We start from the raw sequence: 26,287 nt of genomic DNA, 5'->3' as shown, positions 1-26,287 counted from the left end.
TGAAGAGGAAAGAGGGCATCTCAAGCAAAGAGTTAGCACAGGAAAAATATTAACATGGACATGCTATGTTTAAATCATGGGCTGGATAAGTGCACAAGACCAGCCCATCATTTATAAGCCACTAGAAGAGGCCAGCAAAAGGCTCTCTACCTAATAATACAATTCTTAGCAAAACACAGAGAGTGGTGATTTTTCAAGGCCCTCTTCACTTTGAAGCCTGAATGAAATCATCTTTCTGCTTTTGTTATAGGCCTCGTGTTGGCCTCTGCCTGAGCTTGAGATCCAAACAGAAATGCTAAGATTTCTTCTCTTTTCCTATATAAATATATAATCAATTAGGAGACTAAGAAATAATGAACTTAGAGTATGAAGCCAAAGTAACGGAACCACCCAGAAGAACAGCTCCAGGGACAACCGTGGGTAGAAGGCAATAGTGGGTTCAGACGCACCTAGATAAGACAAGCTTCTGATACAATCTCTTTCCTTTTCCCACTCCCAAATTCCTAGCGTTGTATCTAAATGGCTTCAAAATGCTATGAAATGTTTGTTAACATAAAACCATTATGCATTCATTATAAAAACAGAACTGTTGTACAGAAATTACTAAAAATGGGTAAGTGCCTATAAAATTCTTAAGTTCTATATCAAACCAGTTCATAGTTTTTTTTTTTTTTTAAGAAAAGCAAAAAAAAAAAAAAAAAAAAAAAAAAGAAGAAGAAGAAGAAGAAGAAGAAGAAGAAGGCTTACGTGAAAATGCTTTGGCTTAGAAGCCGGCCAGGGTAAGCTATGATTTGTTAGATGAACTGGTCAGAGGCCAGGTTCCTAAGGGTGCAGGAGAGATGAGGAAGTGTGAAGGCTGACCGTGGAGGGGGGAGAGTTTACATTCAAGAAAACTACCAGCACATGAAAGAAGAGAAATAGGACAGTAGCAAAGAGGAAAGTAGGACAAGTAGGGACACATTTCAGGTTTGGGGACCTGCTACCACAGATTGTTTAACCCCTCCCTTCCCACTGAGCACTGAACTGCCGTTCATTATTCGTAATTAGAAAGCATGACAGAACATGCTTGCTATTTTCTGTTTTTATGGATCATTTCCTTAAGAAACACTTCCACGAACGGGATCACTGGCACAGGGCAGGGGCATCTCAAAGGCTGACAAAATACACTGCCCAAGAGCTTATGGAAGGACAGTGCCTCATCACCACCCCTCTCCAGCAATGAATGCCGACACTGGTTTTATCAGCACTTTCAACATCTTACAGCATTGCCTAAAATACTTTGCTAATGTACTAAATGTGAAAGAATCTCTTGTTTAATTTGCATATCTTTGATAGCTAATAAAGCTAAAGGGGATGTAAGAATCTTATTTGGGACTCTACATTTTGCTCACTTCATACAAAAGCTTTTCATAAAGACAGAAAGGTAGTGGGAGCCCCTAAACATACACGGTATCTTGTGATTCTAAAAAAAAAAAAAGAGAAAATACATCTCTCTCTTTTTTTTAAATGAACTGTGAAGTCTGGCCCATAATTCACCAAGATGCTCCATTTTCTGGCAGCGAAGGTGCCTGGGGGGACTCCAGCCAACAGCCCTTTGCAGAACGGGGGTGGGGCCCAAGTGTGCAGTTGTTGAAGCAGAGCCGGTGAGGGGGTGGTTGTGGCAGCCGGGCAGTGGGCCCGAGCCAGACTCCACGTGGCGAACAGGGGGAGCCTGTGCTTCACTCACAGAGGCCTCCGTTTCTGCTTCCCGGCCCCTCAAGGAAGGTAAAAAGCTGCCTGCTGGAAGGGATTTGGCCAGAAACATGACTACCGTGAGTTTAATCATGCTTAGACACTGATATGGCTCAACCCACTTAAAAAAAACAAACAAGCAAAAAAACAACTAACAGATACATGAATACAGACCATTCAAGATGGCATTCAGATTAAGCTCAGACTACATGAAGGACCAGGCAGGGGAGAAAAAATAAACCCAGAGAGCTGAAGAATCTCATTCTGATATTTTTAAATGAAGACAGAGTGCTATTTTTTAAAAGGTATTTTTAAGTAGACTTTACGTGAAGATTCTCGAAGCTATTCATGTTGACGCTGAGCCTAAATGAAGGGGGTGTCTGCTGCATGTTCTCTACTGCCTCCTTGGCAGGTCCTTGGACCCCCGTGGCCCTCACACAGCTGCGAGTTCCTCCACTCTTGGATGCTCCCCTGGTACTGTCCACATCCGGAGCCCTGAACCTCTAGCTGCCTCCTCCTTCAACCCCAGCCCACATTCTGTTTCCCCTGCTGGACCAAAGGGTCCTCGGGGGAGACAAACATTATATGCTTGTGTCTGTTTTACTACAAGTCATGCTGTTCAAAGACCTGAGTCTCAGCTCTCCCTCGTCTGGCCAGGGCCTGAGCCTGTGGGTCTGCTCCCACTCCTGCGATATGCAGAGATAGAAGCTTCCACAAAGTCCGCTAAAGCTAATGTCCAGATTAAAGGAGATCACGGGAGATAGGCAGTGGCTGGAAGGGAGCTCTGGAATGGAGTCCCATCCACTGGGGTCCACTCTTGGTTCTACAACACAACTGCTATGGGCCCTGGGCCAGGAGGACATTTCAGCTCCTTTGGTCTCCATGTCCTATCCACAAAATGGCAGGGTAAGATTCCATGGTTTGAACAGTCTCCCTCAGCCCTGGCATTCTGAGATGTTATATATGCCATTCGAATGCATTTATGAGTGCATTTGAAAGAAATGCATTTACGAGTGCATTCGAAAAAAATGCAAAGAGAACTCTACCCTCTTTGGTATGCAGTGCAACTTAGGCACAATGTTAAGTACTCAATTGTTGCACAAACTAAATTAAGTGGAAGTCCAAATCACAGTAAAAAAAAAAACCTCTAAATGCATGGAATGGCAGAGCTAGAACTTATGTATGTACCTGTGTGTGTGTTCAGAAAACACCAGCACCGGTTATAGATCTAAGCATTTAGCATCCTTAGGTCACAGACACACATTGATGTGACTGTTATTTATGTCCTTTTTCTTTCTGAGAATTCCCGGGAAGCTACTAACTTCCAATTCCAATGTCGCCCACCCCTAGGGTTCAACTGCAAAAGTCCCTGACCACCACGTGCAAATATCAAGTTCAAGTTTTCTGCATTCAGGCTTGCTAGTGAAATGTATGTGCTTCATCTCGCATGTAAGGTACCAAAAGAGGTCCAGGGGATCATCCACAGCACCTGTAAGAAAACTAGACTCAGAGTCAGGCTGCAAAGCTGAAATTCTATGAAAAATATCCAGCAGCAGGCATTTTGTCCTGGTCATTCTGGCAAACAGGGAGAGGGCAGGGGTGGGAACTCCTTTTTTTAACATCCTCTAATGCCATCAGCTCAATCTCAAGTCGGGCTTCTCCAAAAAGGAGGAGAAAGAGGTATCAGTGATGATGATGATGATCACGACGACGACACCAGGGATGACATCAGTAGCAGGGACAGCATTAGCTACCATTGCTCTGATGCTTATTCCCTACAAAAACTCTTTTAACTCATATACTGTCTTGTTTAATTCTCATAAAAAAATCTCAGTGAGGTAGGTATTACTGTGATCTCCACTCACGTTAAAAAAGAAACCAAGTCTGATCAATAACTTGCCCAAGAGATCTCCTAGCTGGTAAATGTCAGAGCTGGATTCAACCCCAGTCTATGGACCCTCGGAACCAGGGTTCCAGGAGACACAGCACGGGACTCAGTCAGCTTGTGATTAATGGCTGAGTCATGGCCTGTAGAGGCTGGGGTAGGGATAACACGGGCAATGGTCATGAGCTGGGTGGCCTGAGCCTCACACAGGCAGCTTTTCAGGCAGACTTGGATCCTGGGTTGGGTCGGCCGGTGCTCTGCCCGCTGGCCCGTCCAGTAAGAGGGTGACTCCAGCTGGAGCAAACGGCCAAGCTATTGTTTGCAACTTTGCAGGATGCTATTTGAAAGGGTCATTGAAAAATGATCTTACTAAATCAAGCTGTACCAATATTTTTATTTCCTTTCATGCAATGCCACATTGAAAGGCATTAGATGGGCCTGTTTATAGAGCCTGGGAAACAAATCTGTGTGCCTTAAGTTCAGAAAAACAAAAGCATCTCACACTTAAAGCAAAGAGAACACAGAGAACGGGATGGTGTGCATCCTTCTCAGAGCAAGTCCTTGCTCTTGGCACCTGATAGATGCTTGATGACAAAGCCCATCTAAATCCAAAACATTTATCAGAGAAATGTCACATGTCCTGACATTTATGCAAATTAAATAATCTTCCCATGGTTCCAAGGTTTTTTAAGACAAAAAATTGGTAGAGAAACTTAGCTTATTAATTGTATGGCTTATAGATTTTTTTAAGTTTATTTTTAAGTTTTAAATTTATTTATTTAATTTTGAGAGAGACAGAGACAGTGTGAGCAGGGGAGGGGCAGAGGGAGAGGGAGAGAGATCCCAAGCAGGCTCTGCACTGTCAGCACAGAGCCTGATACAGGGTTTGAACACATGAAACTGTGAGATCATGGCCTGAGCTGAAACCAAGAGTCAGACGCTTAACCAAGTGAGTCACCCAAGTGCCCCAATAGCTTATTTTCTACATAAATGACAAATGACTGTCACTTGTCCAGGAAATGGCTTAATGTAGTATCTTTAGAGAAGAGAAATTGAGAGACCTTATCCTACCCGGGGTCCCCAACCTCCACCCCAATCTACTGCACTTAAGACAAATAATATTAGAAGAAGCAAAAACTAGAAGCCTACTGCTCTGTGTGCAAGGGTCACTGGGCATGAACTCACCATCGCTTCTCCCCAGAAAGTGTGTTTTAATGGTGAGTAGGGCACATGAAACATAGAGGCCCCGAAACCCACTGGGAAGTAGAGAAAATACTAGAAAACAGGGTATGAGAAAAAGAATTTCCCCTCTTCACAATGGGATCAGGGATCAACTGAGAAAATAAAACCCAAGAGTTTTAGGGTGGGAAGGAACCAGAGAGATCAGTTTTATGTAAAGAAAGGGGATCCAAAGAAGGTCCTCTGCCAGGTCCAACAGCCAAACAGGGGCGAGGCTGGGAGGCGATCTCAGCTCTTCCATAAGAGAGCCTCCCCTGAGCTGGCCCTGTGTGCTGCAGAAGCCAGGAAAGCCTTGGCACTTTTACGACAGACAGGCTTTCTACCTCAAACCAGGGGAAGTAGAAGCCAGGCAAATTTGAAGCTAAAATACAAAGACCATAATGCACTATTAGGGAGAAAAAGCACTAGAAATCTTACTGGCTAGGACACTCCAAAACACTGCTGCTTCTCTTCTGCCTTTTATATTATGTTTTACATAATATGATTATTTTACTGGTCATATTGAACCTGCAAGTACCTGTGAGGGAAATGACCCCTCAATAGCTTATATCTTACAAGAGAAAGGCATTCAGGTAACGGGTTCCCATTCTTGGGACTGTGCCTGGAGGTGACTAGTTCCACCATGGCGGGATCTCAGGAGTCCAGTAATCGCAAACCCCAAAAGCAGATTGCCATTGGAAGCCCAGCGGTGAAGATAGTCGAAGAGGTTTGAGGTTTGTAGGATGTGTCTCACTGAGGCCTTTCTGGCTCTACCTATTAAATTAAATAAGACAGGGTGCCTGGGTGGCTCAGTCAGTTAAGCATCTGACTTAAGCTCAGGTCATGATCCCACAATTCGTGGGCTCGAGCCCCACGTCAGGCTCTGTGCTGACAGCTCAGAGCCTGGAGCCTGCTTCCGATTCTGTGTCCCCTTCTCTCTCTACTCCTCCCCTGCTCACTCTCTCTCTCTCTCTCTCTCAAAAAATAAACACTTAAAAAATATAAATAAATAAATTAAGACTATTTTCTAAATGAAAGGAAGAAGCAGGAAAACTAAAGATAAAAACCGGGTTCTTACCAATAGAATGATGTTTAATTCTCTTTTGGTGTGAAAAGAAAAAACAGAGCTTAATTGGCCACAGAAGCAAAAGTGTGACACCGCAGAAGTTCTCTATTAAGATGGACTAGTCGATAGCAGAGATGGTGACAATGAATGATTCTCCTCAGGACAACTTCTTGGACTTCAGTGCGCACAACTCAATGGGTCTTGTTCGAATGCAGACTGATTCTGGGGGCGCCTGGGTGGCTCAGTGAAGTGTCTGACTCTTGATTTCAGCTCGGATCATGGTACCATAGTTGTGAGATCTAGCCCCATGTCGGGCTCCACAGTGATAGCACAGAAACTGCTTGGGATTCTCTCTCTTCTCTCTCTGCCCCTCCCCCCTGTTCACACGCTCTCTCTCTCTTTCTTTCTCTCTCTCTCAAAAGAAATAAACACTAAAAAAAAAGAATGCAGACTGATTCCGGTGTCTGGGTAGAGACTGAGATTCTGCCTTTCTAATAAGCTTCAGACGCTGCTGATCTACAGATCACACTTGGGGTAGCAAAGCTCTCCCGCTTACTAAGAACTCTTCTTGGTGGTTCTTTAACTTATCCAAGTGGATGAGAATCCATATGTCACCTCTTTGGGAACGTACCTTATTCCAGCATATGAACTGGGCCAATCTTGCTGCAGAAGATGGTACCATGGCAGGTAATATACTATGTGTCACTCAAAGTGCCACTGACTACCAAGCTCGTGTCAACTGGCTGTTTCTGGACTTTCCTCAAAATGTTTCCTACTTGGGGGCACCTGGGTGGCTCAGTCAGTTAAGCGTCCCACTTTGGCTCAGATCACGATCTCATAGTTCGTGGGCTCGAGCCCTGCGTTGGGCTCTGTGCTGACAGCTCAGAGCCCGGAGCCTGCTTCAGATTCTGTCTCTTTCTCTCTGCCCTCCTCGGCTGGCACTCTGGCTCTCTCTCTCTCAAAAATAAATAAACTTACAATGTTTCTTTCCTACTTGTCTGGCACATAGAAAGCTCAACAGAGGCCCGTAGTATAAATGAATGAATGAACGAATGAACAAAGGAAAGATGGAAGGAAGAAGGACACTAAGTGAACTTGGCTCCCACCCTGCCTCTGTGCATATTTGGACCATCTTGTAAATCTTTCCACTTGTCATGTATGGAGATAGGGGAACAATTCAAAACCATCATCAGCCTTGGTGAGAAACGGGAAGGAGGAGGAGATGGGGAAATAATGCGTGTAGCCAGTAACTTATGGGGATCACTGAGCCCCGGGCACAGAGTTAAGTCCTTCACATTGACGTAACTTCATCTTTTCAAAACCTCTGTGAACTGGGGATTATAAAGATTTCCACGTTATAGACTGAGAAACTGAAGCACAAGAGGGTTACTAACCCAAGACACCCCAGTGAGGAAGGAGGAGGCAGGCTCTGGGCCCAGGCTGCTTGAGCTGCACATTATACACCCCTCTTCACAGCAGCCTCAACACTTAACCCTCAGGGCAGCACTGCTACCCCCCACAGCAAGCCCTGACCCCCTTCTCTGCTATATTCCACAAGCAGTTAGCACCCCAAATTGGCTTGCCCGTGCGGCTTCTCCAAACTGAATATTAACACAGCATTAAAGACCTAATCGTTGCCTGTGTTTTTATTATACTGATACACCTTAGCACACAGACTCCACATGTTTATGAGCTTTGTCGGATGGTTTCTGCAGTTTCCCTAACTGAAGAGTAAAACAAACAAACACACAAACAAAAAACTGTAGAGAATACTGAGAAGAAAAACTGTTTTTGGAGAGCGCACTTTTACAAGGTTTCAAGAACATACAAAGAATCTTCATATACTCCTTCACCCGGAAGGGCCACCCGCCTGCACTCCGCCCCATTTGCTTTATCATTTATGCTTGCTCTTTCTCCCTCTGGCTCACATATGCACACATAGATCTCCACTATTTTGTTCTGAATCATTGGAGAATAAGTTATAAACAGCACACCCCTTGATTCCGAAATACCCCAGTGTATAATTCCTAAGAATAAGTCCATTCTCTTACACGTACTAGTCATCGACTCCGGGAAAAGTTCACGTTGATCTAATACTTTAATCTACAATCCACATCCAACATTGTCATTTGGCCCAAGGATGCCTTTTCGAGCTGGACCTCATACGTTTTAATGGCTGGATGTCTATTAAGAATTAATACAAGTAATTAAGAATTAATATGAGTCGAGTGCTTTGGCATTTAGAAAGCCCTTCCACAACACCAACTCATTTGGTTCTCGTGGTGCCTCTCTGAGGTCAGGCAGGCAGCATTATCCCTGTGATGAAAATGAGGCTGAAGGAATGTTACATTCAGAGCCAGAGCTCAGCATCCCCTCCCCTCACATCACTGCTTGGTGCTTAAACACTTTGTTTTCATGCCAACCAGCAGACTGACCGCCAATCCAAACATTTAAAATTCTATAAATACAATAATATTGCTTCACTGTTTATATCTCTAACCACTTTCTTTTATGTTAACATTATAGATTCTAATTACTGCACATAGCTACATACTGAGGAAGAGTCTGAGGTGCCCCAGGAGAGCCACTTGGTATGAGTTGGGAGGCCCATGGGCTGGCCCTTGGCCTTGCCCAATCTGTTTTCCAGAGCCTGCACCACCATGTGCATAGAACTTGAACTCATAACTGGCAAAGGATCCCCAGATGTGTGCTTGGCTTGATCACAGAAAGCTGAGACACTGGATATCTCTTCCAGAACACAGTGAAACTGAAGTTTCAGGTGCGGAGGGAATTTGCTAATCTTCACAAACAGCCTAGAAAGATCAAACTCGTGAACTTGCCTGCCGAACAGAAGCACTGATTTCGGAAATGGAACCAAGAGGTTCAAATCTTTACTCTGCCACTTAGCTAATTTTCCTTGGGCAAGTTACCTAACTTTGCTGGGCCTCCATTCTACCGTCCGTAAGCCCAGATGGCAACAGCCACAAGCAGAAATGATATGCGGCGGCCAGCATGGAGTCTGGCCCATTGCACGGTGTTAAGAGGAACAGAAAGCCTACATGGCGAGTCCCTGCTGTCACACAACCCTGAAGGAGCCTTGCAAGGCTGAGTTTGTAACAGGATGTGAGCAATGTGGGGAGTTTGGTGAAAATTCTGCATGGTTCTCTCACTGTTAAGAACACAAACTAACAGAGCCACTCTGCAGTAAGTGCTGTCTCTGGCGACAGGAAGCTGAATTTTTCCTGCGTGTGGCACTCCGCTCTAAGTTTGTGAACGTGGGGTAGAAAGAACAAAGTATTTACCTTTTCCAGGGCCTCTCTGTCAAGTAGTTCCTGCACAGCTAGAAGCTTGATGCTGTAAGAAAAAATGGAAACCACACTTGAGAACAAATCATTTCACGTCACCAAGCATCAGCCAAGTCCCGAGAACAAAAGTTTGACGTGTCAGCCTGCATTTCTGCTTAGTCCCATCTAAAATCAACCTCTGCTTTGAACTGAAATAACCAATTCAGAACTATTAAAAATATTTCTAAATTGTACAGCTGATTTCATCATATGATCCAGAAATTTCACTTCTGGGCACATACCCAAAAGAGTTGAAAATAGGAACTGGAACAGATACTTGCACACCCATGTTCATAGAGGCATTAGTCACAACAGCCAAAAGGTAGAAACAACTGAAATGTCCATCAATGGATGCATGGATAAACAAATATGGTGTATACATGCAATAGGATTATTTCTTTTTAATGTTTATTCTATTTTTAAGAGCAAATGTGAGCAGGGGAGGGGCAGAAAGATCCGAAGTAGGCTCTGAGCTGACAGTGAGCCTGATGTGGGGCTCAAACTCATGAACTTTGAGATCATGACCTAAGCCGAAGTCAGACGCTCAACTGACTGAGTCACCCAGGTGACCCTGTATGCAATGGAATTATTATTCAGCCTTAAAAAGAAGGAAATTCTGGCCCATGCTATAACATAGAGGAACCTTGAAGACATTATGCTGAATGAAAAGCCAGACACAGAAGGACAAGTATTGTTATGATTCCACTTATATCAGATACCTAGAGTAGTCAAATTCAAAGAGACAGAAAGTAGAATGGTGGTTACCAGGGACGGGGGAGGAGAGAAAGGGGGGCTGTTGTTTAGTGGGTACAGGGTTTCAGTCGGGGATGACCAAAAAGTTCTGAAGATCGATGGCGGTGATGGCTGCACATTGATATAGATGTACTAAGATGCATGCCTATACATGGTTAAATTAATAAATTTTATGTTATGTACATTTCACCAAAAAAATTCTAAAAATCATGACAGCGGCTTCATGTAAGGAATATGAACAAATTCAGAGGAATATAAAGAAGAAAACAGTTGCCCATGTTTAAAATTAGTCTTCCCTCGATGTCCTTTTGATGATAACAAGCCAACAGCTAAATTCGCTGCTTATAAACATGGACGGCTCAGCTGCTCATCTGTTTACCACACAGTGATCAAGCCCTACAATATGTGGGTGGCCGAGGGTACCCAGGACTGGGACATGGTCCCAGCCCAGGAGGAGCTCACAGCCTCTTGGAGGCCACAGTCAGACCACAGTCAGAATACAATGTGCAGGGTACCAAGTAGACAGGCCAAGATGCAGAGAGAAGCCTGGCCCTGGCAGAGAACAAGGAAGGCTTCCTGGAGGAGGGTCTGGCTAGCCTTGACCTGGGAGAAAGGCGACCCACAGAGGGACAGCAGAGGCAAAGGCACCAAGCCTAGAGTAGGGGTGTGGAGTGTACACAACCCGCCCGTTTCCAGTTTAGGGGCCAGAGCTGTAGCCAGCAACTCAGATGAGAGAATTCAGAAGTGGATGCAGGATTTACAGGGAAGATATCTTTCCCTCATGGCATGCTGCTTTTGACATGTCTGTGGACACATGGAAGGACTCATCAGTACATGGACTCATCAGTACATGGAAGGAAGCATGAGAGCTCACTGAGATTGTTCAGAGAGTGGGCCAGCTTCCGATGGTACATGACGCTCCCTCCCCACTGAGCTCATCTGTTTATGGCCACTGGCCACTGTGTTCTCTACCTCCAGCTAACCTGCATGGGTTTTCCGGAGTAGAAATGTCCCCACTGCCCACCTGTACCAGGAGCCTCCCTCCAAGGGGGTCATGCTCATGTTAAGATTCACCTTAATTTACAGAATTCTTTTTTTAAAATTTTTTTTAACATTTATTCATTTTTGAGAGACAGAGAAATAGAGAGTGCAAGTGGGGGATGGGGCAGAGAGCAAGGGAGACACAGAACCTGAAGCAGGCTCCAGGCTCTGAGCTGTCAGCATAGAGGCCTGATGCGGGGCTCAAACCCAGGAACTGTGAGATCATGACCTGAGCTGAAGTTGGATGCTTAACTGACTGAGCCACCCAGGCGCCCCCAGAATTCTTTACAGTATCTCCATATGACTAAGCAAACACATCCAACCAAATGCAATGGTTTACATAAAAGCAACTCCAAGAAGCACAATAAAAGTTTTAAAGCTTATAAGACACTATGACCACTGCTAACAATTTAGCAAATATAGGAGCTCAGAGGACTCTGGGCATTCCCTCTGCTCCAACCACACTGACTCTCCTTCATCTCTTGGACATTAGTTTTGTTGTTTGTCTGGCTTGGGTCTTGCGCAAGATCTTTCCAACACTGACGCTGGTATATTGTGTCATTCCGGGCCAGATGTGAAGGCCATGTCCTCTAAGCAGCATTCTCTGGACACCGAGGTCAAGCAGTGTCCCTGATGATCACATTTTATTTTCTTCAGTACACTTGCTGATCTCTTAAAGCATTTATTTCTTGGGGTGCTCTTGCTTGTCTCTTTCCAAGCAGCATGGAAGCTCCTGGCACCTGGGGGCTCGAGGGTTTTTTCACTACTACATTTGCAATGTCTATCACTGGCACGTGGAAAGCACTCAAGGAACATTCACTGACCGACTAGCAGGGCCCAGTCGATATTACAGCTGACCCATTCCAGCTTGGATCTACTGGCCAGGCCTTAGTTTCTCCCTCTGAAACAGAATGCCTCAAACAAGAATACTATGTGTGTTTTCCCTTGGTGACAGGCACAACATTCCTGTGCAAATGCCTGCCATTAATGGGGCGTGCCTGGTGGCCGGTCAAAGTCACTGGCTACTCCTCAGCACATTCTGATTCCCAACACATGAATCTAAATTCCAGGCCACCAATTTGGATGGCGACTTACATGCTGGGTTAGGGATTTCCAGTTGCAGCTCAAGTTTCAGAAGCTTAAATTGCTTCTGAAATAAGCACTGGAAAATATTTCTACCAGAGGAAATTTTTCAGTGGTCTCTTGTTCCTGCCCTTATCCCTGGCTATGAAGTCTGACTCCAGATCAGATATCAGACATCCACCGAGTAGAGGAAAGGTTTAAACACTGTTAAGATCTTCAGCTCTCTTTTCCTCTCTGCTTGCAAAGATACTGCCCTCAAGCAACTGTAGAACATGAGCTGAAAATCAACAGTTTCAGGCTCTACAGGAAAATGAAATTAAAACAGGGGCGCCTGGGTAGCTCAGTCAGTTGAGTGTCCAACTCTTGATTTCAGCTCAGGTCATAATCCCAGGGTCATGGGATCAAGTCCTGCATTGGGCTCTGCAATGAGTGTGGAGCCTGCTTAAGTTTCTCTCTCTCTCCCTCTGCCCCTCCCCCGCCACTCTCGCTCAAAAAAAAAAAAAAAAATCAATGGATTCTCATTTAAGTCAAAGCCTGAAGGATTCCTGTTCTCATTGCCTTCCTTTGCTCTTGAATGGGGGTGGCAAATATGTGGCATGCCTATCGCCCCTCCCCAACCCTCTCCACCTCTTTCCATAAACCCTGCCCCATTTAACTTAGACACAGGTTCAGGATCCTTCTCAACACTCCAGTGAGGCACAACCAATCTACTCAGGTTGGCACATGAGATTACACTGATTTAACATCTACTCTAAAACTAATACCAAAGGGTATTAACATATGGACGGGTCAGAAAAAAAACAGGGGCATCCCCACACTACTAAAATGCAGCACCGTGAGATGAGATTGCTTTACGGGCAGGGGGAGAAAAGATGGAGAGAAGGTGAAAGGACACTCAAATCCATACGGCTTGAGTTTCAAAATGGAAAGAACACATGCTAGTAAGTGAATGCTACAGCGGCTTGTAACATGGGATTTCTTCAGGGAGCTGTGGGGCTTTTTTCCTCCTTAGAGCTGTAGTCTTTAAGAGTATATGAGATGCTTCCTGTTATATAACTATTCCTAATGTTTTTTCTTACTTTATTGGAAACTCTCCAAGTTTGGGGTATTTATTTCAGTATTTATGGTATCAGATTCTTCTAACACATCAGATAGTCCCTGGGATGAAATGTCACTCATACCAAGGAGCAACAAACCCTTTTACCAAATCCTCCAACTGGCATTTCTTAGCCTCATCTCTCAGTCTGTTTTTTTTTTTTTAATTTTTCTTAATGTTTATTTATTTGGAAGGGGCAGAGAGAGGGAGACACAGAATCAGAAGCAGGCTCCAAGCTCCGAGCTGTCAGCACAGAGCCTGACACTGGGCTCTAACCCACGAATCCCAAGATCATGACCTGAGCTGAAGTCAGATGCTTAACCGACTGAGCCACCCAGGTGCCCCTCTCAGTCTGTTTTATTCCTCCCTCCCTCTCTCCCTTCTTCCTCCTCTCCCTCCTTCTATCCTTTTGCTACTTCCATGAATGTATATTGAATACCGCCTATATTTCAGAAACTGCCAGGCACCACGGTGGCAGAGATGAACACATACTGTCTCTGCCCTCAAAGAGGCTAGGATTCTGCTTGGGCATGTGCTGGGGAGATGTGTCCCTGAGACTCTCCTGCTTCTGTGGACCGGCAGAGCTGGACTAAAGAGGACATATCTGTTGGGCTGCCTGGGGCTTGGCCAGCATCCTCTGAAAACAGCAGGGCTCCCATCAGATGGAATGACATACAATTTCTTTTTCTGCACTCCATTGAGAACAGAGGTAAATAACAAATGCAGCTGGCAGTGGCGATTTACTTAGAAAAATGACAACTTTATGGACAAGTTCTGAAGTCTAAATGGACGACACTTAGACCTAGAATGCATGCAATTAATGTTTGTTTAACTAAGCTACGAGGAGTAAGGTAATTGAGGGCAAGGTCTTATTCAGCTGGATAGAGCCTGGTACAGTGCGGTCTATCAAGGAACTAGAGGTGGCAATGGGGAAAGTGCCAGGTGACACCAAAAGCAGGGAAGAAAAGCAGTAAAGTTGAAGAGACAGAAGCTGGAGGGCACCTCTGCAGTCTCGGGTGGCTTAGGACTGCAGAATGAACCTTGATGGCCCCGAAAAGGCAGATAAGAGGCAGATAAGATAAAAGACAGATAGCTCTATGGGTGCTATAAAAACACTTAAAGGACAGCTCCCAACTATGCAGAAACTCATGTAGCCAGAACAGATTATAGCCTGAAGGGGCATCAGAATCAAGAATTCACTCCAGCTCCCTTTCTCTGAGGATTTTGGCACGGAGTTTCCACTGCATTTGTGAAGTGACACATGATAGTGCACGAGACACAGCAGCATTCGATAAATGAATAAAGGATGGATATATAATATGGTGGAGCCATCCACCCACCACATGGATAAAATATTTAAGGGTTATGTATTATGCACCAGGCACTATGGGCGCTGGGGATTCCGTGATGAGCAAGCACAGCATCTGCCTTCAAACTCCTGAGTGTAATGGAGGAACCAGGTATGTACATCAGCCACAAGACGAGCACTCTCAAGGATGCCATAAGGCCCTTTGGAAGGGCATTACACAAAGCTGGCAGGTCCCTGGGAAGTGACTTCTAGACCAATGCCTACAGGCTTGCAAGGCTGAGAGGTCGAGTGGGAGGAAAAGCATGAGCCAAGGAACCGGGGGACAGAGTGAACATGGCCCACCGCCACCCCAAGACTGAACACAGACCAGGGAACACAGGGGCAGGGGAGGGTGGGATAGATGCTGAAAGATGATTCTGCAGAAACAAGTGAGGCCAAGCCTGCTTAGAGGGTTTGTTAAGCCACATTAAGGAGTTTGGACCGCACCTTTTTTTTTTTTTTTTTTTTTTTTTTTTTTAGTTTGAGAGAGAGAGAGAGAGAGACAGACAGAGCGCAAGCAGAGGAGGGGCAGAGGGAGAGAGAGAATTCCAAGCAGGCTCCATGCTCAGTGCAGAGCCGGACTTGGGCCTCAATCCCACCACTGTGAGATCACCACCTGAGCCAATATCAAGAGTCAATTGCTTAACTGACTGAGCCAACCAGGTGCCCCTGGGATGAGCTAGGGCAGTGGTGTTGTAGAGGGCCCAAGACACTCAAGATGCCCAATAAAGGTATAAAAATGGCTCTGGTGTGAATGACTTGGGATCGGGTCAGGTCAGGGTGGGGACAAGAGTGGAGGCAGTGAGATCTGAGCTCTGCACCCGGCATACCAGCCCAAATTGTCTCTGGGACAGGGAGCCAGACAAGTGAAGGAGGGGTTTCCGCTTGCGTCTTCAGCATCTGAATCTCCGTGACAGCAGAAAGGACACTGCAGGCAGCCTTCCAGCAAGGGACAGGGGTCCGAAGAGCAGAATCGGGAGAGGAGGTGGAGTCGCAGCCAGTGGCCACAGGTAATGACGACTCACTATCCACATGTCCCCCCACAGGGCATGGGAGCCACTTAGGAACAGAAACTATGTCAACCCAGTTGTCTGAATGCTTCTCCTTTTTCTTTGAAGGAAGGCTCCACACTAACTTCCCCTGAACAAAGTAAGGGAGAGCTCTCTATTGGTCATCAAATTTTAGAAGAGGCCATGGATGTTAGATGCAGACTTGTTTTCCCTGATGCTTTATTTTCTCCCACCATTAGCTCAGGGCTGGGCAAACACAGCAGACATCCGCCTCTGGATATTAGTGACAACAGGCCGCAGGGAGAAGGCAGGCTCTCAGGGAAGGCACTGCTTTTCTCAGATATGTCCTCTTCAGCATCTCCTCCAGTCGCCGCCAAGCACCTGCTCGCCATCTCATCCTTCCTTTCCAAAGCCAGGCACTGAACTAGAACATCAGCACCAGATCAATCTATGTGGTATTTAGCTTGGGTAGCTGTTCTTGGCAGGTCTGAAAAAAGTGGTCTGCCAAACGGTGGGCAGGAAACTTCTCTGATGACAGTCTCATGGTTTCTGTGCTATTTAGGTTTTCAACTGCTTGAATCAATTACAGTAATTTCTATTTCTTACAAACTTCTTAGCATATTGACCAAACCATTCAGATTTTCAGATTTTGAGCACAGAATGGTACTAACCATCACTCTTAACTTAAAAACAACCTCTGCTTCTGTCCTTATGTCCTCTTCCTGGTTCTTTAATGCATGTAAATATTTTTTCTCATTTAAAAAATTAGATTTGTGAGAAATCAGTCTACTTTGTTGGTCTTTTGGAAAAAATACCTCCAGGATTCATCAATCCTACCTTTTTTTTTCCTAATTAAGTAGGTCAACATTTACCTTCATTAATTCCTTTCTCCAAATGTCTACTGTTTTCTTTTGTTTCTCTATTTACCTTCTTGAGTGGGGTATTCATATTTATATGTCTTATATAAAAGCCATGAATTTTTCTCTATGTAAATATTCGTCTTTGTTTCAAATTTCATTATGTACCTTCCTTGTTACCTTCCACCAAATCTACAGTTGCAATTTGGGTCTCTTATTGGAGCCCACGGTTCTTTGGATTGTATTTTTCTATCTCTAAGTAATTGGGATTCAAATTTTATCATTTTGTATTTTCTATAATTCTACTGCACTGAAGTTAAAGGAAGCACCCTGTACATTTTCTGCTTTTTAAAATCTCTTGATAATTTTTGCAGGGTCTATTTTATGATCCTTTTCTACTTCCTAGGTTTGAGTAGTTCTAGAACTTTTTTTTTTTTTTTTTTTGGATCTCCCAGTGTGTACCTTTAAGTTTTCATATTAGTGTGGGGGATTAGGGAAGGGCTCTGCAGTCAGTCTCCCTGGTGTACAAGCTTAAGGAACTTTAAGAATAGTAAGTGGGAGGCAGGGAAGGGACCTGGCATCCACCCCTGTGACCTTGACCAGAGATGACACAGGAGAAGTATTTAGCACACTGCTTAGCTCAGGGTAAACTACCATCAGTGGTGGATATTGGTACTAATATTGTTCAGAGCCTTTCTTTAGCTATTAATACTCCTCTAAAGATCAGAATAAAGAAAGAAACAGCTTTTTTGTGCTACCAACCCATTTCTAGACAAGCGCAACAAACCTTTATCTCCTGCTCTCCTTTTGATGTCATTTAACAATAGGCTACAGTTTACTTCTCAGGCAAGGTCACTTTGTCATTGTTCCATTCTATAGCTCTTCTTAAGGACAATTTCTGACACTCATATTTGCTTGATAACCAGACTTAAAATAATAATTTAAATTGCTCTCTACGTCTACTGATTCCTGGGCTTGTGCTACCTCTTCCTGAGCAGTATTTTGTTTTATTTCCCGAACTTCTACAACATATCTTTAAAGTAAATTTTAAAGTAGGAGCCCCTGGGTGGCTCAGTCAATTGAGCATTTGGCTCTTGATTTAGGCTCAGGTCATGATCGCAGGGTTGTGGGATCAAGCCCACGTTGGGCTCTGTACTGAGCATGCAGCCTGCTTTGGACGCGCGTGCTCTCTCTCTCTCTCTCTCTCCTTCTCTCTCTCTCTCTCTCCCTCTGCCCCTCTCTCCCACTCATGCTCTTCTCTTTCTAAAATAAAAAATAAATTTAAAAAAATAATAAAGGAACATGTTTATATGTTTTCCAAGCCCCTGCATGTCCGAGAATGTCTTTCTGATCAGCTTCATACAGAAAAGACAACTCAGCTGAGTGTGAAATTGTTGGGTTACAACATAACTACCCAAACTGCATAGATGGTTTGCAAACTTACTTGATAATCAGAAGAACTTTTAATGTGTCCTATTTACAGAACCCACCTGGGGAGGAGTGATAGAGGGGCTGGGAAAATCCCTGAATTCAAAACAAGACAAAACAAAACTCTCAGTGTTCTAATCTTCCAACAGCTTCCATAGACATAGATTCTCTATTACAAAGAACAAGCCTAAAGTCAACCTGATTTTTGTTACTCTTTTCCCTGTTTGGATTCTTGTTAACTTCCCCATCCCCCTTCATCCTTGTTATTCCCTGTGTTTCCCAGGCTATGCCCAGATGGGGGCCTCTTTTCCATGACAATGTTCAGAATGTGGTGAGCCAGCGCCTAATTCTCACACCCAGTCTCTACGTAGCTCTGGGAGGTAGCTGATGCCAGATCACTGATCTCTGTAATCACCAGCACCAACAATCTGAATATGGGCTATCGGTTTGGTTTTCTACATCTATAACCTTGTCTCTTCTTTTTCTTTTTCTTTCTTGTATTTTCCAGAATGATTTCTCAAAGTCCCCCCCCCCCCCAATAACTCACATCACTGATTTGATTTCCCATAGCACTTGTATTAGTTTTCTGGGGCTGCTCTAACAAATTGTCACAAAGTTAGTGACTTAACACCACACACATTTCTTCTCTCACCGTTCTGGAGGCCAGAAATCTCAAATCAGTATTACTAAACAGAAATCAAGGGGTCAGAGCAGCCCCAATCCCTCTGGAGGCTCTAGAGGGGCATGTATTCTTTGCCTCTTCCAGCTTCCGATGGTTGCCAGCGTCCGTGATGTGTCTCCATCTCCATGACCACAATGCCTTCTCTTCTATCAAATGTCCCCCTGCCTGTCTCTTAAGGACATTTGTGACTGCACTTAGGACAATTCAGTGTAATCTCCCCATCTTTCAAGATCCTTAACTTAATCACATCTGGAAAGTCTTTTTTTGCCCCATAAGGTAATAACATTTACAGGTTCCAGGAATTAGGATATGGATATCTTTTGGGGGTCATTATGCAGCCTACCACACATTAATACTCTTTATACTCCTGTTGTTGGATTTTGTTTCCTCAAAACCCTTTCCTTATTTACTCCATCACTTTTTAAAACTTTATTTCTGTTGCCCTTTCCCATCAACACATACTTTCCTTATGTTTTTCTGCCCCTGTTCGAGAGAGGCCATGTCTTTTTGGAGTATGCTAAGGATGCCACACATTTCCCCAAAACTGTACTTTGTGGCCTGCTATAGATGATTTTCTGGGTCTTCCGAAGCTGCTGTCTTTATTCTGTTCTGCCGGACTTCTCCACAAAGTCCTTTTTTGTCTTATTCACCCATAAATAAGGAGAAATTTGTCCTGACCAGTGATTGATTTTCAACAGACATTATGAGCAGACTGACAATGGTTCTGTTTTCTGCCCCTCTGTGTAAAGGATGAATCTCCTCCTCAGACCTGCTATGGAAGGGGACTGGCTGAGGGCATAGCTCCCAGCCAGCTCAGAACCTTCACTCTAGTGAGGTTCACCTCCTCCTCTGAGACTCTCAATCAATCCAAGATCGGAAGCATCCTGTCTGCCAGCATGTGCAGCTGTCAGGGCACCTTGCCTGTAGCACTTTGCTTTTGGGGAGTAGATTTACTAGAATGCACTGAATTCATGCCAGTTTCCCCCTATTTCCCATCTGGTCAGTCTGATGTTTTCTTTCTCTACTTGGCAATGGGGGAAAAAAACCCAAAGAGATGGCTCTACAAGGGCCCACATATGAGGCCAGTAACTGAGGATGGCAAAGAAAGGCTAACCAGTTGGAATTTGCTTTGAGTGCATGAGTCAGAAACTAACGATGAAAAAGGTATAAATTACTTTCTCACTTTTTTTCAGGCAGGGGTCGGGGGGGTGGTGAGGAGGGGTCTCCTCTTGGTGACCCTTTGTGTCATAAGCAATGTCCCAGAAAGGCTCCCTGAGACCAGCACTGTCTGCCTCATCACTGTCATTGGTTGAGGCCTCCAAGATTCTGCCATTTGTCAGTCTTTCTCAGTTTTTGCTGGCCTGCGAGTTTTTGTTATTTTTCTGTGTCATAATGGCTATCTCAGCCAAACCTTCCAGAGATGGGTCTCTGAAGGGCAGGATAATGTCTGGTCTCTTGTTTTTAGCAATTGGCTTGCTCAGTAAATGGAAAGACTGGCTCTTCCTCAAAGTGCAGGGTTCTTCATGCCCCACGTGGGGAAAAATATTCAAAAGACACCCATCTCCCTCAGTCAGATCTGGCTCTTCAGGGCTCCCAGAGCTTCAGGCTTCAGGGCTTCTGAGCACCTGGCAGGGTGCCCACAGGGTAGAATCAGGATAGTACCTTCCAGAAATCTCTTCAAGCACAAACCAGTGGGATGGCCAGAAGTGAGGAAGCCTGATTTTAACTGAAAACAGCTGAAGATGATCAGACCCAAGACTGGACAAGCTAACAGTGGAAGTGAGGTTGGCTCCCAACTGGAGACTGGGAATCACTTTTCCATACCTGTGCTTTTTTCTCAGCAGCAAACTGCCTACTTAATGCCACTTTTTAAAAGGTTGAAACATTTAACCTACCTAAGGTCTGAAGCCCCACAGGAGAGCACATTAGAAAGTTAATAGCATGGTTTCACGGCACGAGAAAAAGCTACAGTAGACTGGGCAATTTTATTCATGGGGAATTTGGAAGAAAAGACACAGGAACAGACTGAAATGTTGACAGAATCAATGAAGGGGTGTCGTTAATGGAATGTCTTCCAGACGTCAGGTATGGCACTAAGCCTTTACCACGTTATTTTCCTTAGACCTCAAAGTTTCCTTAGACCTCAAAGCTATGGTAGCCATAGCTGTGACAAACTGCAGACTCCAAAGCTAAAGAGTATTCAGGGATTGACTTGGCTTGTAATGCTACAATATTATTTTTTTTACTCCTGGCTTTGGGATGTTTTACCCTCAACTGAAGACTCAGGGATTTCAACTCCTATTTTATAGCTTTAGAGAGATTCGGTGTCTTGTGAAAAATCCACACGAGGGCAGGGAATTGCACCCAGGTCTGTATGATTTAAAAGTGCTCTCCACTTTTTATTCATTCGACAAATGTTTACTGAGCACCTACTGTGTGCCAGGCACGTTTCTGGGCAGCAGAGATAGAGCAATGATCAAAACAAAATCTTTACTCTCATGATGCTTCCATCTACTGAGGGGTAAGGAGTGGTGGTCTGCTGGCATATGTTTAGCCCCCGGCCCTAGGGGAGTGGGGCCTGGGGAGCCATAGCATTTGCCAATTTCCATGGTGTAAATAACTACCATCAGAGCCCATTTCAGGCCACCAACTTGACATGACTAAACACAGAGACGGGAAGGGCACACCATCTCACACCAGCTCCGGCACATCATTGGTGAGGAGGGATCGGCAACAAATCAGTATTTCTATTATATTTATGATAGATTGAATATGTAATAAATTACGTAATTATGTAATGTGCCTAGTGGTGATGAGTTTATAAAAATTAAAGGGGGGTAAAGGAGTAGCAAGTGGCCAGTGTGCTGTGAGGAAATCAGGAACACTTATCCCATGAGATGACCTGGATCAGACACTGGATTTTTTTCTCATCTGTAAAATCAGGACAATGATTCTAACTAGTTAATGGGGTCATCACAAGGATTCAATGAAATGGCAGCGATTGTAAAATGTTGCCTTCTAGTATATAATAGGTACTCGATAAATGAAAGCTATTAATATTGATCTGAACTGAGATGGAGATGACCTAGTACACAATTCTCATCTTCCTTAGAACTAATACGAATCTAAAGCTTTCATTTCATTCCTAAAAACCAAACTGGTATTTTAGCCACTTAAACAAGTTCTAAATGATTGAGCAACAACCCGGAAATGTTCCCATAAAGATGGAGTTGCTAAATTCGGGTTTAATAATGCGAGGCCCTTTAACACTGCCATTGCAGTTTCCCTATTATTATTGAACAATTTGATTAAATTCTTTAATAGCACTATAATTCCAGATCAATCCAGGCCACTCTCCCTCAAAGAAGTACAAAGGACGCCATAACTCTTCTTGAGCTGAGTAGACCACATAGTTTTGTTCTCCTTCATCCTCTAAACCGAAAACAAAAAGATACACAGATAATAAGTAAAACATATACTATAGAATTGGCTCTTAAACTTGCTCAAAGCCCTAACAGTCACACAGGATGCAAGTCTCTTGACAAAAGGGTAAAGACTAGAACCCACCCCCCTGCAAAGATAAAATTGTATACAAATGTTGAAAAGAAATTAAATGTTAAGTTATTTTAAATTGAAGAGTGAAACTTTTCCCTCAAACTGAGAAAAATTATCAACTACTTTTATTATTTCTTTAAGAACTGAGGTACAGTAATAGGTTCATTATCAGGACAGAGGATTAAAGGAGAAAGGAAAAAACTTTCTTCTTAGCCTGCCATCTGTCGTGCACAGAGCCAGGTGCCCCACAAACACCCCCAGTTTGTCTGCCCATCGCAAAGACCTGGCGTCATAAGCTCTGCTTTAGAGCTCTGCTGGAGCGAAGCCATCATTCAAACCCAGGGCTCGGGGCCCTGACTGGTACCTCTTGATTTCATTCCAAATTCCCACACTGGTGTCACATCCAACTGGTTAATGATGGAGCCTTAGAACTTGGATGAGGTTCTTGTTGGGTCATTCTTACCCCACGTGGTTACGATAATGCAGGCCCAGATGTCCCTAAACCAAGGGAGCTCTCAAATTGGTACTGTTCCTTCTCTAATTCAAATGACCTGGGGATTTCTTGGAACTCATACCTTCCTCCTTAATTTATTTCAATACACTTCTGCCCAAGAAGGAGCCATCTGACCAAGACCATTCAGAAAATGCTGCAGATATCATTTGAAGAGGTTTTCCTTCAGAAAGAAGTACTTTTCACCACACTCCTCTCCAGTTGCTTTTCCTAAATCCTCTTTGGTTGCTCCTTGGCTTTCATTGGGGGAAGGTAAAAGCAGTAATCAGATAAAATGAGTTTCCTGCAGTCTTCCCCTAGCAGCTCCTTCAGAAGCATGTGGGATATACTTTGAAGGGTGATCTTGTCTTCCCTTTCCATTCACAAAGCTTCCTTCCAACATTTAAATTTTTTTTAATGTTTTATTTTTGAGAGACAGAGAGACAGACAGGCAGAGTGTGAGTGGAGGAGGAACAGAGAGAGAGGGAGACACAGAATCTGAACAATGCAGGCTCCAGTCTCTGAGCTGACAGCAGAGTCTGACACAGGGCTCAAACCCACGAACTGCGAGATCATGACCTAAGCCAAAGTCAGATGCTTAACCAACTGAGCCACCCAGGGGCCCCATAATCTTTTTTGCATTATATGTATTTCCTTATATGAATCAAATCCCGTGAGGATGGAAGTAAGCAACACACACACACACACACACACACACACACACTTTTTCTTTTTCTTTTCCTTTTCTTTTTTTTTTTTTTTTACGAGTACTGGCCAGCTATCATGTCAATAATGATAGGTTTGGGGTTTTTTTTTGGTCCCCACCCTTCTTGTATTTTGGGATTCACGGGGGATTCCTTGTTACCTAGTTTTTTCTGTAAATGCCCACAAGTTTAGGTTTTGCCAACTAGTTGCTCTTTTTGCTCCTATATTTTCATTATGAAAATTTTCGAACCTTCAGGAATATTCAGAGAACTCTACAGCAAACACCTATCACCCACATTTTATAATTGTTAGCATTTTCACTCTATTCGCTTTATCACACATCTGTCCTTCCAACCATCCACCCACCCACCTTTTATTATTATTTTTTAACACATTTCAAAGTAAGCTACCACCCCGTGATTTGTCTGGTATTTCACACAAAGGCTGGCTTCAAAGTAATTCCTCTCATTTTCAACTGAACCACTCCCTGCGCACTCCTAGAGCCCAGTGTGAAAGCCCACCCTTGGACTCTACTGAAGATCCCTTGGTATGAAGGCCTGCTCTCCAGGCCTTTCTCAAGGCTCCCTGGGAAGCTTTCATTAACCAAAGGCCCTCTCACCCTGGGCTAAATCACCACTCTCCCCGCCCACCCCAGCTTCAACTCCTCCACCTTTTAATGTTTCCATCAAGCCACCATGAAATGAATATTTCTAAAGCTCAACTTCACATTTGATCACATATTTTCAGCCAGGAAAAGAGTGCTATCTTCACACAGTACTCAGTATAAATGATTCCTCTTGGTGCACTTCAAAACCAAAGGACACAGGCTTTTCTCATGGCCGTGTCAGCCCACTGACAATGTCTTAGAAACCACCAGAGTGGTATGCTCAAGGAGGCTTATTTGCTGCTGTTTTCAACTATGCACTGGCATCGTCATAAGAACTTAGTTACTGGGAAAAAGAAAGAGTGCTTAACTGAATGTTCAAGAGAAAAAAAATTCCCCTTTCAAGAACATACTAGAAATTAGAAAATCATCTAACACAATGCAGGGTCTGTGATTCCAACTTAAGGCTCCAGCCAAAATTTTTCATCTGGCTTCAGTGTTAACCTTTCACCTCTTAGCAAGGCTCCTCTTCCTTTTAGGCCAGACAAAATTCACCCCTGGGTTTTGTCAGAAGCAATGGCCTCATTAATCAGCTTAAAAAGCAAACAGTCATCCCTCCTTGTAATGCAAACCAGTCAGTAAGATTCTTTGAGCAGGGAGTTGTTTAAAGCAGCAATTAAGAGGGCATATTTCACAGGAATCTGTTATTTTATGTTTTTAAAGAAGTCATTTACAAAGCACATATTTATTGAAAAAATTTAGAAAAATACAAAAAGAGAGAGAGAAAAGAAACAATAACCATAATCCTACTACCTAGGAATTACCATTAATTTCTTCATGTATATCCATTTAGACTTGAACAAAATGAATATATACATTTTGTGAAATTGGGACTATATTGTCCATGCTGTTTCTATTATTTTTAAATTACCATTACACTATAAATTATTGTCATTATTATGAATTGCCATGATTTCATGTCATTAAGTATTATTTGATGTAATTTTAATGGAGACATATAAAGAGATATAAATATATATATGCTATACTTAATAATTTTTGTTGGACATAAAAGCTGTCACAGTGAGAATAGCTTGGCCTACAGTGTGCCACTTTGGCATGTGGATTGTTTTGAGCTAAAGGCTATCAAGAGTCAGCAGATTCAAGAAAAACTTTTACCTTTCCCTTAACTACCAAAAAGAATTTAGATATGGAGGCTGGTCCAGAAAGAGAGTTATTATCGCAGATAACTTTTCATGTGAATGACCCATCTGTAGGGCAGAGCGAACAGCTAATTATCAAACACCTGTTTTTGTCCTGCATCCTTTGGTCTGTGAATCACCCTCCTCCCCTTTGAAGCCCCAGGTCCCTAGCCCATTCCTTAGCTCAGGATGGCATATAAGCTTCAATTGCCAGACTTGCCCTCGTATTTTTATGGGGCTCTCATTGGTGTGAAATTAAAATGTTGTTTTTCTCCTATTAATCTATTTTATGTCAACTTAATTATTAGATCAGCTGAAGAACCTAGAAGGGTAGAATAAACTTTTTTCCACCCCAGCAGCTGTTTCAATTTTTTTCACTATTCTAATTATCACTTGGTGAACAATTCTGAACATACTACTTTCTGCATAACTTTAGCTGTTTCAAACAATAAATTTCCAGGAGGTCAAGGGCTATGTGTATTTTTAAGATTTTAAATAACTTTTGCAAAATTGCTTGGCAGATTTAGACTTCTACTAGCAGTTTTATGACCCACTCCCTTACCCTGTATAATTTATGTAAAAACTCCCTAATCCAATAGATGGAAAAGCTGTTATTAAGCTGTTTAAATTTACATTTATTTGACTATCAGAGAAACTGAACATTTTAATTTTCTTTCATCAGAGCCAGTGAGTGATGGCGAGGGAGGGGGGCAGTCCCAAGGAAATATCTTCCAGCACCTGTGAGTCACATTGGAAGGCCCGGTATAGGGATGGGGGGTGGGGCTCAGCAGCCCTGTGCAGGGTAATCAAGGAACAACCAAACCTCTAGACCCTAGTGGAAGTTCTGAAACCATTTCTCTCCTTCCTCTCCTTTATTAATTGGATCTATTTCTCTGGAGACACTAGGACAGGAATATACAGGGATTTTAAATTCCCCAAAATTCTTGGTAAATAACTACTATCAATATTTTGCCCAAAAAAAGTTTTGCATAGGGGCATAACAGCTGGAAGAAGTATGATGAAAGCCTACTTACTGGAGAAAGAGTATAAAAAGTGTATTTGGAAACATTTACTTGTTGGCTCAAAATCATATGGGTAAACCAGAACCAGAACTGAGGGCTCCCATCTTCCCCATGGTTTTGGAGGCAGCAGAAGAGGTAGCTAGACAAGTGTGCAAAATGCAAAAAAT

At 43.5% G+C, this 26,287-nt stretch overlaps 1 protein-coding gene across 1 annotated transcript in view; it reads right to left on the bottom strand.

Moving 5' to 3' along the window:
• Positions 1 to 26,287, bottom strand: part of EEPD1 (endonuclease/exonuclease/phosphatase family domain containing 1) — a 113,372-nt gene that overhangs the window by 34,430 nt on the left and 52,655 nt on the right. The window contains exon 3 of the mRNA XM_047850822.1: positions 9,203 to 9,254. Within this exon, the coding sequence (XP_047706778.1) occupies positions 9,203 to 9,254 (52 nt within the window). The remainder of the gene's footprint in view (positions 1 to 9,202; positions 9,255 to 26,287) is intronic.

The sequence above is a fragment of the Prionailurus viverrinus genome, chromosome A2 (assembly GCF_022837055.1).
Source record: "Prionailurus viverrinus isolate Anna chromosome A2, UM_Priviv_1.0, whole genome shotgun sequence".
NCBI lineage: Eukaryota > Metazoa > Chordata > Mammalia > Carnivora > Felidae > Prionailurus > Prionailurus viverrinus.
This window is presented reverse-complemented; position numbering and strand designations above follow the sequence as displayed.